The following is a 13,371-nucleotide window of genomic DNA, read 5'->3' as shown; positions in this document are numbered from 1 at the left end:
TGCATCCATGGGCACAAAATGTCATCACACCGTGCCGAGTAATAGGTCCCTCTCATAAACCTCCCCCACCCAGGGGAACAGTTCCACACATCCTCCAGGGCCCTGAAGGCGCTGCAAGGAATAAAGATGTGAACTCCCGCCATGCAGACCTGTTACAATGCACACTGCTGTACTCCGCGTTGCACACTCAATATAGTGCACAGGCGTTAAGGCCACGGCTGAGTGAGATGCACCATGACGGGAGCTCCTCTGGTGGGGAGCACTTCTCGCTTGATTGTGGTTTCACCGAGCAGAGCAGCACCCAGACACAATTCAATCTCCAGGGCTGTCTATGCTAACAGAGGCAAGCGCACTCTCCACCCCCCCCCCCCCCCCCCGAGCAGGACTTTAGTTGGCTCTGCCAGAACTCTTCCAGGTCCCGAGGGAACGGGCAGAGGAAAATAACTCAGCGGGCAATCACGCTACATCTTCTGACAGCAGGAGAGACCATGAAGGATGGAACGGTTACTTGACTGGCAGGCAAAAGCATAGGCAGAAAGGACGTGAGGAGACAGACCTAGGGCACCAGATTGTGAAGGCACCAAATATCCAGGCCAAAGGGAAGTGCAACTGTGCCAGGAAGGGGCCTGCTCTAGTCATTCACATCAAAGGAGTCGTGCAAGGGCATGCTGGGACTCTGGAGATTTTAGGTCATTATTAGTCATGAACTGAAACGTGCACCCCTCAAGTACTTTCCCGTACTTGTAGGCTGTGCATGGAGCTTTAGAAAGATGGAAACTGAGAATTTTATTTTAGAGACGGATGGTCGCAGCATGACACAACCAACTTCTATCTACAGGGTAATTTTCCCCAACAGCTCGCGCATAGCAGTAAAGTCTGCGTGTGTGCATAACTTGTACGTTGCACTTTACCGAGTACCTTCAAAGCAAACTTAACACGCACAACTGCAAGTGGCCCAAGCGCACATGCGTTCAGTCTCGTAAAGTGACACATCCTCTTCAGAGAGCCTAACTTAACACCTGCACCCTCACATGCATGCTTTTTAAATACCAGAAAATACAAGCAGAAGTGCCAGCTCCGCCCTCCAGCTCTTCCCACTGGAATGCCTGAGCTCTGCGTGCATAAAAGCACGCACAGATTTTTACGTGCAATCTGCACCGGGCTATTTCAGTGCAGCTGAGTTTTATGCAGCTTTGAAAGTTACTCCCTTAAAGCGCACCCCTGAGGTTCTGGCCTGTCCTATACTGAAGTCCTACCTATGGGGAGAATAACGAAACAGCCCGCAGAGTTTCCCCTTTGAATTCAGGCAGCCAGGGGATTTGGTAGCCATGCACTTTTGCACCTAGCCTCAGCTGTTTTTTTTTTTCCCTGTGGTTAAAAGACTGTACACAGTGGGGAGGAATCTAGCGAAGCTTGAGGAATGGTCTAGGGAGTGCAGCTAAAATTTAATACTAAAAAATACAGAATAATACATTTAAGATGCAAAAAACCCAAAGCAGAGGTACAATACTGGGCATGAAATTCTACGCACAAACAGCGGGATCTGTGGGTGACTCTCTCTTAAAGTGACCAAACAGGTGGATAAAGCAATGACAAAAATCAGAAACATGCTTGGCTGCATAGGAATGGCCAGCAAAAAAAGGGAAGTGAAATTGCCCCGATGAGTCCTCATTTAGAATACTGTGAGCAATTCAAGAGTCTGCACCTTAAGTACATAGTATTTGTACTGGGTCAGACCAAAGGTCCATAAAGCCCAGTATCCTGTTTCCAACAGTGGCCAATCCAGGTCACAGGTACCAGACAGGATCCCAAGGGGTAGATACATTCCTTCCTGCTTATCCCAGGGATAAGTAGTGAATCTCTGCAACTCCACCTTAATAATGGCTAATGGACCTTTCCTCTGGAAGCTTGCCCAAAACATTTTAAATACAGCTGCACTAACAACTTTCATCACATCATCTGCCAACGAATTCCAGAATTCAATTATGCTTTGAGTAAAAAAAGATTTCTCATATTTGTCTTAAATGTATCATCCAGTAACTTCATTGTGTCCCCCCTGGTCCTTTTTGAAAGAGAAAATTGATTAATGTTTACTTGTTCCACTCCACTCATTATTATATAGACCTCTGTCATATCTCCCCTCAGCTATCTCTTCTCAAAACTGAAGCGTCCTAACGTCTTTAGTCTTTCCTCATAGGGGAATTGTTCCATCCCCTTTATCATGTTGGTTGCCCTTCTCTGTACCTTTTCTAATTTTGCTATTTCTTTCTTGAGATGTGGTGACCAGAACTGCACACAGTACTCAAGATGAGGTCTCACCATGGAGTGATACAGAGGCAGTGTGATATTCTCTGTTTTATTCTCCATTCCCTTCCTAATAATCCCGAGCATCCTATTTGCTTTCTTGGCCGCCGCTGCACACTGAGCAGAGGATTTCAACGTATTTTAAATGAAGACATTTACATCCTTTAAGTCAAAAAGATATAAACAGGATGGAGTCGTTCCAGAGAGTGGATGCTAAAATTGTCAGTGGTCTTCGTTCTAAAGCATTTGGGGATATTTATTTATTTAAAAACATTTATTTCCTGCTTATATCAAACCAGTTGTCCTAAGGGGCTTACAATACACAAATCATTATAGATCAAGAATACACACATTTAAAATAATGTATTTCATAAAAACCATAAAAAACAAAAATAGAGGAAGCACTATTCACAAGTATTAGAGCGTCACTATACCCCAAAGGCTTCTAAGAACGAATACGTTTTTAACTGTTTAGAAAACATTTTTATATCAGTAATGCTATGTAATTCTATAGGCAATGAGTTCCATAATAGGTTAAAGATCTAAACATGTACACCCTAGAGGAAAGGCAAGACAAGGGAAATATGACAGAGACATGCAAATATCTCAAAGATTTCCATGCACAGGAGGTGAGCTTCTCAGCAGAAAGGAGGCTGTAGAACGAGTGCTCATGAGATGAGGGTGACAGGGGGCAGACTCAGGAGTAATCTTAGGAAATATTTCTTTACAGAGAGGGTGGTGGATGCATGGAGGTGGTGGAGACAAAACCAGTATCTGAATTCAAGAAAGCGTGGGATAAAATACAGGGGGGGATCTCTAAGGAAGTGATGAGGATTATAAAGCTAAATTAATTGGACGGATGGTCAGACTGGATGGGTCATATGGTCTTTTTCTGCCGTCCTGTTTCTCTGTTTCTAGTGAACATTGAGTGCACTTCTGCCTACAGTGAGGGTTTAGGGAGGGAGCAATCTTCAAACAACCACAGGAAAGGCTTTGAAAATTGCGCTGATAGAGGGCAACGTGTTTTAGTCTTGCTCCTGCGTAAAGTTTAGGCAGGGGAGGGGGCGCTATATATGCAGGCAGTCGTCAGACCTGGATCCAACATAATCTAAAACCCGCGCTATTAAAAACGAGGGAAAAAAACCAACCGAGCTCTTACCTCACACTTCTCCACCACTGGCTGCTGCCCGCACTCGGAGCTATTGCCGGCCACGATGCCGGCCCGCAGGCTCTCGCTGTCCCCTGTCCCTTCTTCCATGGAGTAGGTTTTGGAGTGGTTGCCATGACGCCGCAGGGGTCCCCGGCCCTGGGCCAGGCCGAGCTGCCTACGGAGCGCCCGATTCTCCTCCTCCACCTCTCGCACGTGCACCTCCAGGCTCTCCCGCTCCCGCCGGCTCGAGGCGGTGTAATGAGGGCTATGGGGCTGTGATTCAATTGGCGACAATGATATTGGCTTCCCATCTGAGGGGGAACAAAAAAAAATAAATAAATATATATATATATATAGTTATATCTACCATCTATTACTGCTAGTGGAAACAGCTCTGCCCCTAAATGCGTGGAAAGCCAGACATCGCATGACTTCATACAGCTGAAGGGAGTGGGGGGGGGGGGGGGGGGAACGGGACGACTTGTGAGGGCTGCAAAGCTCAGGCAGATCATTACACAATTCTCAAATTGGTCCAATAAAAAGGTATCACAGCCTGAGGAGAATTATGACAAGTGGATGGATCTGTGTAAACAAAATATTTATTGAAGCTTGCCAGACTCTGGCCGAGTTGCACTCAAAGAGCTACCTCAGGGGCTTACAAGCCACATCAATTGGCTTAAAATAATGCAAGGTGCAATCAAGAGGAGGTTCCTTAGATTTCAAAGCAGAGCTTTAAAAATATCAGTATTACATACCAATTGTTGAAGGCAAACAGAGCTCGCAAAATCAGCGCACAACAGAGTCGGGCAAGCTTCAATAAATATTTTGTTTACACCGATCCATCCACGTGTTTCATTGCTGACAGCCATCTTGGATCGGCTACCGGTTTGTTTTCTTGGAGAATTATGACAATACAGAAATAAGAGAGAGCAACTGTCTGTGTTCATGGCCCGCAGCGGCACCGACGACCGTATCAAGCAGTGCTACAGAATTAGTTTGCCCACTTCTTACATCTACTTTTCCATCTATTAGGCCCAATTTTAAATTATTTTCATATTTCAAGAGTACTACCGTCAGCTCCTGGCCCCCCCCCCCCCCCCCCCCCCCGAGGTCACGCTCAGGCCCGGGTTTCCCACGCCTAAAGACACCTCCTGCTCCTCTACAGGCCAGCCTCCTCTCTCTCAAGTGCCACTCAACCGTAGGAGCTCCGCCCCCTCCCCCAGACCCGCCCCCTTAAAGGCACAGGAGCAGACTGGTAGCACCGGAGTACTGCAGAATCACCTGTAATCCTGAACTCGGGCAACACCCTAAAAATCCAGAGGGCCAGTCACAGGAGACATTGAGGCTAAGTCAACATATGCAGTCAAGAGTCCACTCTCTTCCAACCTCGTTTAGTGGATCTGTCGTCAGGGTTGGAATATCAAGAGATTTGGTGCATCACTCACCAAGTGCACCTTAAAGAGCCAGAGGGACACTTGACTGCTGTTCCAACATGAAGCACTTGTGCAATAAGAGGCATCCGACATAAAATACGCTTTCACTTTGATAAAGCCACAGTCCAGAAATAAATAATTGAATCAGCAAGTGTGTGGTCCCCTGTTTCTGTTACTGGGGTCCCCCTTACTACTTACTGAGATGTAAGGCCTCCAACAGCTATTGCAACTGAAATTTAGGGAGCAACAAGTCTGTACAAACAGACGCTCCCAAGTTACAGCTCCTAGTGAATGGTACCCAAGTGATGCTGCAGCCATGCTTGGCTTCTTGTCTTTACTTGCACTGGTCAGGTGCCTCCCTGACTCTGGTGAATGCCGGATGGGTATATGCTGTGAACAAGCAGCTTGTGGATGCCATTTATCCACCCTTCCGCCTCCTCTGGATACTGGATGAGTATCCTTACCTTCTCCACGTGCGCACGGACTCTCTCAGGATGAGTGAAACGGATGGGAAATAGTCAAATTCTCAAACACACACACACAAAAAAAAAAAAAAAAATGAAAGGAAGGGTAGAACAGTCTCCTTTCAACTGAAGATCCAAAATAAACAAACTTGTAAAATCAATTAGAAAAAGTCTCTTAAATGTCCAGAAATCCATGCCCCGCTGAGCTGGGTCTAAGATTTCTCCAGGCAAAAGAGAAAAACAAAAACTCAAAAACCACTCCTCTCCTTTAGACTTTAAACTCAAAAATCTACAACTCCAAGTGTCTGTCTGCTACAGAGAAAGGAAGCCAGCATTGTAGCAGCCTCACAGGGGGTGCTGAGGCACGGATCGCATGTTCCTCTCTCCTGCTCTAAATGAATCGCCTTCCCACAAGGCCACAGCTTAGAAGGGATCCTAATGGGGCCCTAGGCATCTCCAGCCTCCCTTCCTCCTTTCCAAGGGTGGCTACGTCAGAGGCTGAGGCCGAGCGGCGCTCAAGAGAGGATTGTGCACGGAGGAGGGAGCGCCCCTTTCACTACAGCTGCATCCTAGGGAGAGACCCCCCACCCTGCTTTACCACCACATACCCTGTGTCCCTACCCCCAGCAATCCAGGGGCACCCAACCAGGTAAATCCAGCCCTGGTCACGCTTCATGCTGTACTCAGTTTCTCCTCTGCTGTTCATATCACATTCAGACTTTGGCCCACTAGGAGGTGCCGATCTCTCTTCCCAGGGCTGGATTTAGGCACAGGCAAGACAGATACGTTCCTAGCGTAACAAGTGCTGAAGGCGAGTTTGATGCAAGTCATCAATGCGCTGCACAGATGCATTTGAGAAGAATGCATCTGTGCAGCACATTGCTCAGTCACAAGAATGCAGCATCTTGGGGGGTGGGAGTGGGATCATTTCCCCTCCGCCCCCTTATCCAGGCACTGCCACGCTGGCTGCATGAAGGCTATCGTGTTTCCTACAGCTGTACCGTATGGAATAATCACCCCATAGCCAGTTACTGCAGTGCTGCGTCGCAAGGAGCATTTTTCCTCAAGATAATCACTCTTAATTTTGCAGCGCTCATCTCTCCGCACTGCATCATGGGGATTAATTCTCCCAGAGGCAGTGACAGTCATGCAGAATAATAATGTTTTATGATGCACAGATAGATAACGTGAAGTATGACCGAGCATGGCTACACAGCAAAAGGCTTGTAAGAAGGGAAACACCCAACACCAACATTCATTCTCGCGGTGGGAGCTGGCGCGCTCTCGATGTGAGATACGAGCGAAGGGCATGGTTCGTGGGGGGGGGGGGGGAGGAGGAGGCCCTGCTGACAGCTCTGCAGCATTTGTGGCCCCCCCACCTTCGTAGACTGAACCACAGCATGAAAGATCACTCTCCCAGCCCCTCTCCAGCTTGGGATTTTGACGTGTAGAGCGCACGAGGGAATTCTAGGGTATGAAAGGAAGAGGATACTACACATGAATATAAGAAATGACATACTGGGTCAGACCAAAAGGTCCATCTCCAACAGTGGCCAATTCAAGTCACAACTACCTGGCAGGATCCCAAAGAATAGTCCAATCCTTCCTGCTGATAACAAGTGGCTTTCCCATGTCTACATGGCTAATAGTGGTTTAAGGACTTTTCCTTCAGGATCTTGACTAAACCCTTTTTAAACCCTAGCACCACTGAAGAGAGTAAATAACCATTCCCTGTTTACCTGAATCCACCCCACTCTTGATTTTATAGACCTCTCTCACATCTCCTCTCAGTCATCTCTTCTCCAGGCTGAAGAGCCCTAACCTGTTTAGCTTCACCTCATAGGGGTGCTATTCTATCTCCTTTATCATTTATATCCTTTGTCAGGCCTTCTCTTAACATTACTCAGCTTCCTCAGCTCCTATGGACTGCATCCCCCAAATACCCTTCATCATTTTAATAATAAAGCTATAATCTCATCCTCTCAGCCTTCGCCCCCACTCCAGCTGGCTTTAGGCCACACTAGACCAACTCCACACTAGACCAACCCCTACCTAGTTATGTACTTTAAGTTAAGATACCTTTGGTATGTACATCTTATGTTGCTACCCTGTTATACTGTTTTTCCAAGTTGTTATTTACCTTGTTCTCTGTAAGACATAGCTCATGTCAACTGTTTGATATTTGAAATGTAAACCGAAGTGATTAGTAACCCTGTTACCTGAACCTCAGTATAAAAAAAAGCTTTAAATAAATAAATAAATCATTTTGGTTGCAGTTCTCTATCTTTTCAAGATGAGGCGACCAGAACGGCACATAATAAAGCAATACAGAGGCATTATGATAACCTGTTTTAGTATCATTCCTCTCCTAATACCATCTAACATTCTATTTGCTTTTATGACCCCTGTTGAGGATTTCAAAGTATTGTCCCCAATCACTCCAAGGTGGCGATGCCTAATATGGACTAATATGCCTAATATGGCATCATGTACTTACAGTTTGGATTATTTTTCCCTCTATGCATCACTTTGTACTTGTCCATATTACATTTCATCTGCTATTTAGACAGCCAATCCCCCAGCGTTGTAAGATTGTCTTGCAATGCCTCACAACTGGCTTGTAATTTAATTTGAATAAACTTGATCACCTGACTCATCACATCCTTTTCCAGATCATTTATAAACATATTGCAAAGCACTGGTCCCAGTACAGATCTCTGGGGTACTGTATTATTTACCTTTTTTCACCAAATGATTATTTAATCTTACTCTTGGTTTCTTATCTTTTAGCCAGTTAATCCACAATAGAACATTGCCTCCTATCCAATGACTTATTTCCTGACTAGTCTCTCATGAGGGACTTTGTCAAATGCCTTTTGAAAATCCAGATACACTATACCAACTCACCCCTCTGTCCACAAGTTTATTAACCTCTTCAAAACAAATCTAACATTTGTAAGGCAAAATTTCCCTTTACTAAATCCATGTTGCCTCTGCCCCATTAGCTTGTCTATCCAGATGGCAAGTAATTTTGTTCTTCAGAATAGCTTCTACCATTTTGCCTGGGATCAACATCAAGGCCACAGGTCTGTAGTTTCCTGAATCACACCTGTAAGCCTTTTTAAAATGCACATTAATTTGGCCACCCTCCAATCCTCAGGTGCCATAGCTGATTTGAATGAGAACTCAGGAAATTCAACATTACTACTAAGTCTGCAATTTCAGTTTGGAGCTCTTTCAGAATTCTCGGGGTATATCATTCAGTCCCAGTGTTTGTTACTCGTTGGTTTGTCAATTTGCTCTATTACATCTTCCCAGTTCATAGTGATTTGCTTTAGGTCCCTCTAAATCATCACCCTCTAAGAATGTTTCCAGTGTAGGTATCTCCCCAACACTTTCCTGAGTAAAGAAATCCCTTTTTTCTTCTATGAATTTGTCTTCCCCAAGCACTTCTTTTTCTCTTCAGTCACTGAGTGGTCCAACCAACTAGCTCATGGGTTTCTTACTTTGCATATCCTTTAAAGCTTGCATTTTGAATTTTTGCTTCACTGGCAAACATTTTGCAAATTCTCTTTGGCCTGCCCTAATAATGCTTTACATCTAACTTATTGCCTCACAAAATCCACAAATAGGGAAGATTAATCATAGCAAACCACTTTTTTTGTTACCTGGAAGGAGAACTAGAAGACTGGGACAAAATGAGAGAGGTGGAACAACAGTGGGCCAAACTAAAAACAGCAATTACAAAGACAACTAATCTATATGTTAGAAAAAGTAAACAAAAGCAAGAGAAATAAGAAACCGATCTGGTTCTCAAAGGAAGTGGCTGATAAAATAAAAGCTAAAAGAACATCGTTCAAGAAATAAAGGATACCAAAAAGGAACACAAGGAAGAATATCTGGTGAAACCGAGGGAGACAAAGAAAGCAATCAAGAAAGCAAAAAGTCAGGCAGAAGAAAGGAGGTAAAGTGAGGTGACAAAACATTTTTCATACATATCAGAGAAAGATCTGAAGTGTTATAGTGAAATTGAAAGGTAATGAGGAGCACTGTATGGAGAGAGATGAAGAAATGGCAGAAATATTAAATACTTCAGTTTGGTGTTCACTAAAGAAGACCCTGGAGAAGGTCTGACACTAGTTAACAAGACATTGGAGGGAGGATGGGGTAGGCGAAACTCTGTTTACAGAAGAGAATATATGAGAAGAACTAGGAAAACTGAAAGCAGACAAGGCCACGGGGCCAGATGAGGTTCATCCCAGGATACTGAGGGAGCTCAGAGATGTGCTGGCAGGTCCGCTGCATGACCTGTTCAATAGATCCCTGGAAAAGGGAGTGGTGCTGTGGGATTGGAGCAGTGGTGGTCCCGCTTCACAAGAGTGGGAGCAGAGAGGAGGCTGGAAATTACAGGCCGGTTAGCCTCACCTCTGTGGTGGAAAAAGTAATGGAGACTCTGCTGAAGTAAAGGATAGTGAACTATCTACAGTCAGGAGGATTACTGGACCCAAAGCAGCATGGATTAACCTGTCAGACAAATCTGATTGACTTTTTTGATTGGGTGACTAAAGAATTGGATCAAGGAAGAGCACTCAGTCATCCACTTGGATTTCAGCAAAGGTTTTGATACGGTCCCACATAGGAGACTTGTGAATAAAATGAGAAGTTTGGGAGAGAGCGCCAAAGTGTTGGTGTGGATTACAAACTGGTTGACAGATAGAAGACAGCGTGTGATGGGAAATGGAACCTACTCTGAAGAGAAAACAGTGTTAAGTGGAGTGCGACATGCATCAGTGTTGGGACCACGTCTGTTCAACATCTTTGTGAGAGAGACATTGCGGAAGGGTTAGAAGGTAAATTTTGTCTATTTGTGGATGATGCTAAGATCTGCAACAGAGTGGACATGCCTGAAGGAATAGAGAATGAAAAGTGATTTAAGGAATCTTGAACGGAGGTCGAAAATATGACAGCTGGGATTCAATGCTAAGAAGTGCAGAGTCATGCATCTGGGGAGTGGTAATCCAAAAGAGCTGGATGTGATAGTGGGGTGAAGGGCTGCTGTGCACAAAGCAAGAGAGGAACTTTGGGGTGATAGTGTATAACGATCTGAAGACAGAGAAGCAATAGGACAAGGCGATAGCTAAAGCCAGAAGAATGCTGGGCTGCATAGAGAGAGGAATAACCAGTAAGAAAAAGGAGGTGATAGTCCTCTTGTACAGGTCCTTGGTGAGGCCTCACCTGGAGTATTGTGCTCAATTCTGGAGACCGTATCTCAAAAGGGACAGAGACAGGATGGAGGCGGTCCAGAAAAGGGTGACAAAAATGGTGGGAGGTCTCCGTCAAATGGCTTATGAGGAGAGGTTGAAGGAACTAAATATGTATACCCTTGAGCAGCGGTTCTCAACCTTTTTCCCATCTTGACATATCTGACAGTCCACACTCACATGTGTGACACACTGCTCATTACAATTCATGGCGGAAATAAAAAATAAAGGCCCAGTATTATTTTTGTTGTTAAGAATGACACAAGGGAAAGATACGTATTCTGTCTGAATTGCATAAATAGTAAACATTCCACACCAAAACAGCACCAATTTCCAGTACTCAAACAGTAACCACCTTACTTAAGAAAAGGCAACAGTGAAAATATTACACCAGGCCTTAAGACACCAATACACCTCCTATTAGGAAAACGGATCAAGTCAGGCTGCTATAGAGCCCTACACAAACTACACGCCAGCAGAAAACCTCATCTGAATCACATGTGCTGACCCTCACCTAACAAAGAATAAAGAGACCAAAACACATAACTAGAAGCATGCAGACAAAAACTGGATTGGAAACTGCAACAAGCCAGAGTTTCTGTATGCAGTGTAACAAAGGAAAAAAAGAAACATCACCCATCATTATAAAACAAATCAAGAAATATAAAATCAGTAGCAGTAAAACCATACTAACAAAAAGAACAGATTATTTCAAAACAGCTGATGAGTGGAATATCCAATAATTAAAAACTTATAATCAAAAATTTCTAGATACCAATAAAATATTTCAAAATAGCAGACACAAAGGCCCAATAATGAAAAATAATAAGGATACAAAAATATTTTGCTCTGCATTCCTGGGAACATTTGATATCCAGGTGTCCTGAAATTGTTTTGAATTAGCAGGAGGAGGGGTGGTTTGCTTGCAACTTTCTCCTCTCTCTCACACTGGCTCACAATCGCTCACATATACACATGCTTTTTCTCTCTCACTTATATAGGCTCTTAATTATACATTTACACACATGCTGTCTATCTTTTCACGCTTACTCACACACACATACATGCTGTCTTTTTCTCTCACACACAGACTTTCATTCACATGCTTACAAACATGCTCTCTCTCTTTCTCTCATTTGCACACAGGCTGTCAATCGCATGCTCCCTCAACTAAACCAGCTTTCAATCACACACAGACACACATGCTCTCTCTCATTTACACAGGCTCTCAATCACATACTCACATGCTCTCTCACCTAAACCAGCTTTCAATCAGATGCATACACACATGCTCTCTCTCTGTCTCTCATTTACACACAGGCTCTCAATCACATACTCTCTCACCTAAACCAGCTCTCAATCACACACAGACACACATGCTCTCTCTCTCTTACTTATACACACAGGCTCTTAATCATACATACACATGATCTCTCTCACACACAAAGGATCTCAATCACACACGCATACTCTTTTACACAAACAGGTTTTCAATCACAAACTTACACATACAGGTTCCCAGTCGTAAACTTACATTCATGCTCTCTCTCACACAGGCTCTCAATCACACACATATTCTCTTTCACGTGTACAGGCTCTCAATCATTCACATACATGCTGTCTCACTTATACACACACACAGCACCTCAAACACATGAGCTTGCTCATTCACTCACTCCCCCCCCCCCAACTAGCAACAGCAGCAACCTCCTCCACTTCCAACCCTAAAGGCAGCAGCAACCTCCTTCACTTTCAGCCCTCGCAGAGAAAGGAATCCCATCAACCGCGGGGGTTGATATTGTTCTTCATTTTTCTCCGAGCTGCGCGGCTCATTCCTCAGGCTGCGCCTCTCTGCTCTTCTTCGGGCCAACACTGCCCACACTAGCATGGTCTCTTCTTCCCACACGCGCACCCGCCACTCACCACTTCCTCTTCCGGGCCACGGGGGGGGGGGGGGGGGGGGCGGGAAGAAGAGAGCATATTGGTGCTGCTCACTCCAGCTTTCCTGCCGCGTTCTGCCCGGGCTATCAGCGTTTTAAGCTCAGGTAGAGGACCTATTTTGCTCGGGTAGGGGAAGCAACTGGGACAGCGGGGAACGGGAAGAGTTACGACACACCAGTTGAGAACCACTGCCCTAGAGGACAAGAGGAGCAGGGGAGATATGATACAGACTTTCAGATACCTGAAAGGTTTTAATGATGTACATTCGACAAACCTTCTCCGTTGAAAAGAAATCAGTAGAACTAGGGGTCATTAAACAAAACTCCAGGGAGGACGACTCAGAACCAACGTCAGAAAATATTTCTTCACAAAGAGGATGGTGGATGCCTGGAATGCACTTCCTGGTGGAGGTGGTGAAAACAACAATGGTGAAAGATTTCAAAGGGGCACGGGATAAACACTGTGGATCCCTAAAGACTAGAGGATGGAAATGAGGAAAAGAGTGCATGGGGTAACTTGCTGGTGTGGCGGTTACTATCCTTAACCAATAAGCCTTCATACTCTTGATGCAACTCATTATTGCTCTCTGCTTTATAATTGCAGGGGGAAAAGATTAAAAGGGGAATTAGTTTTGACAGCAACCAACAAGGAAACTGAATTTTACTGTCTGGGAAAACAAATAAGCTTGGGGGTAACTTGCTGATGTGACTTACTGCCCTTAACCAATAAGCCTTAAACTTGTGATGTAACTCCAGTCAATAGTATAATCATAGGTCCTAGTAAACAACTGTTTTCTATCCAGTTTTTCTATATTTTTA

General features: G+C 44.7%; 1 protein-coding gene across 1 annotated transcript in view; it reads right to left on the bottom strand.

The window, feature by feature from the left end:
- Positions 1-13,371, bottom strand: part of LOC115089198 (LARGE xylosyl- and glucuronyltransferase 1) — a 519,096-nt gene that overhangs the window by 257,730 nt on the left and 247,995 nt on the right. Inside the window, exon 3 of the mRNA XM_029597248.1 lies at positions 3,464-3,765. Coding sequence (XP_029453108.1) covers positions 3,464-3,765 — 302 coding nt within the window. The remainder of the gene's footprint in view (positions 1-3,463; positions 3,766-13,371) is intronic.

Source organism: Rhinatrema bivittatum, chromosome 4 (genome assembly GCF_901001135.1).
Source record: "Rhinatrema bivittatum chromosome 4, aRhiBiv1.1, whole genome shotgun sequence".
NCBI classification, from domain to species: Eukaryota; Metazoa; Chordata; class Amphibia; order Gymnophiona; family Rhinatrematidae; genus Rhinatrema; species Rhinatrema bivittatum.
The sequence above is the reverse complement of the archived record's forward strand: the minus strand, read 5'-3'. Positions and strand labels throughout refer to the sequence as shown.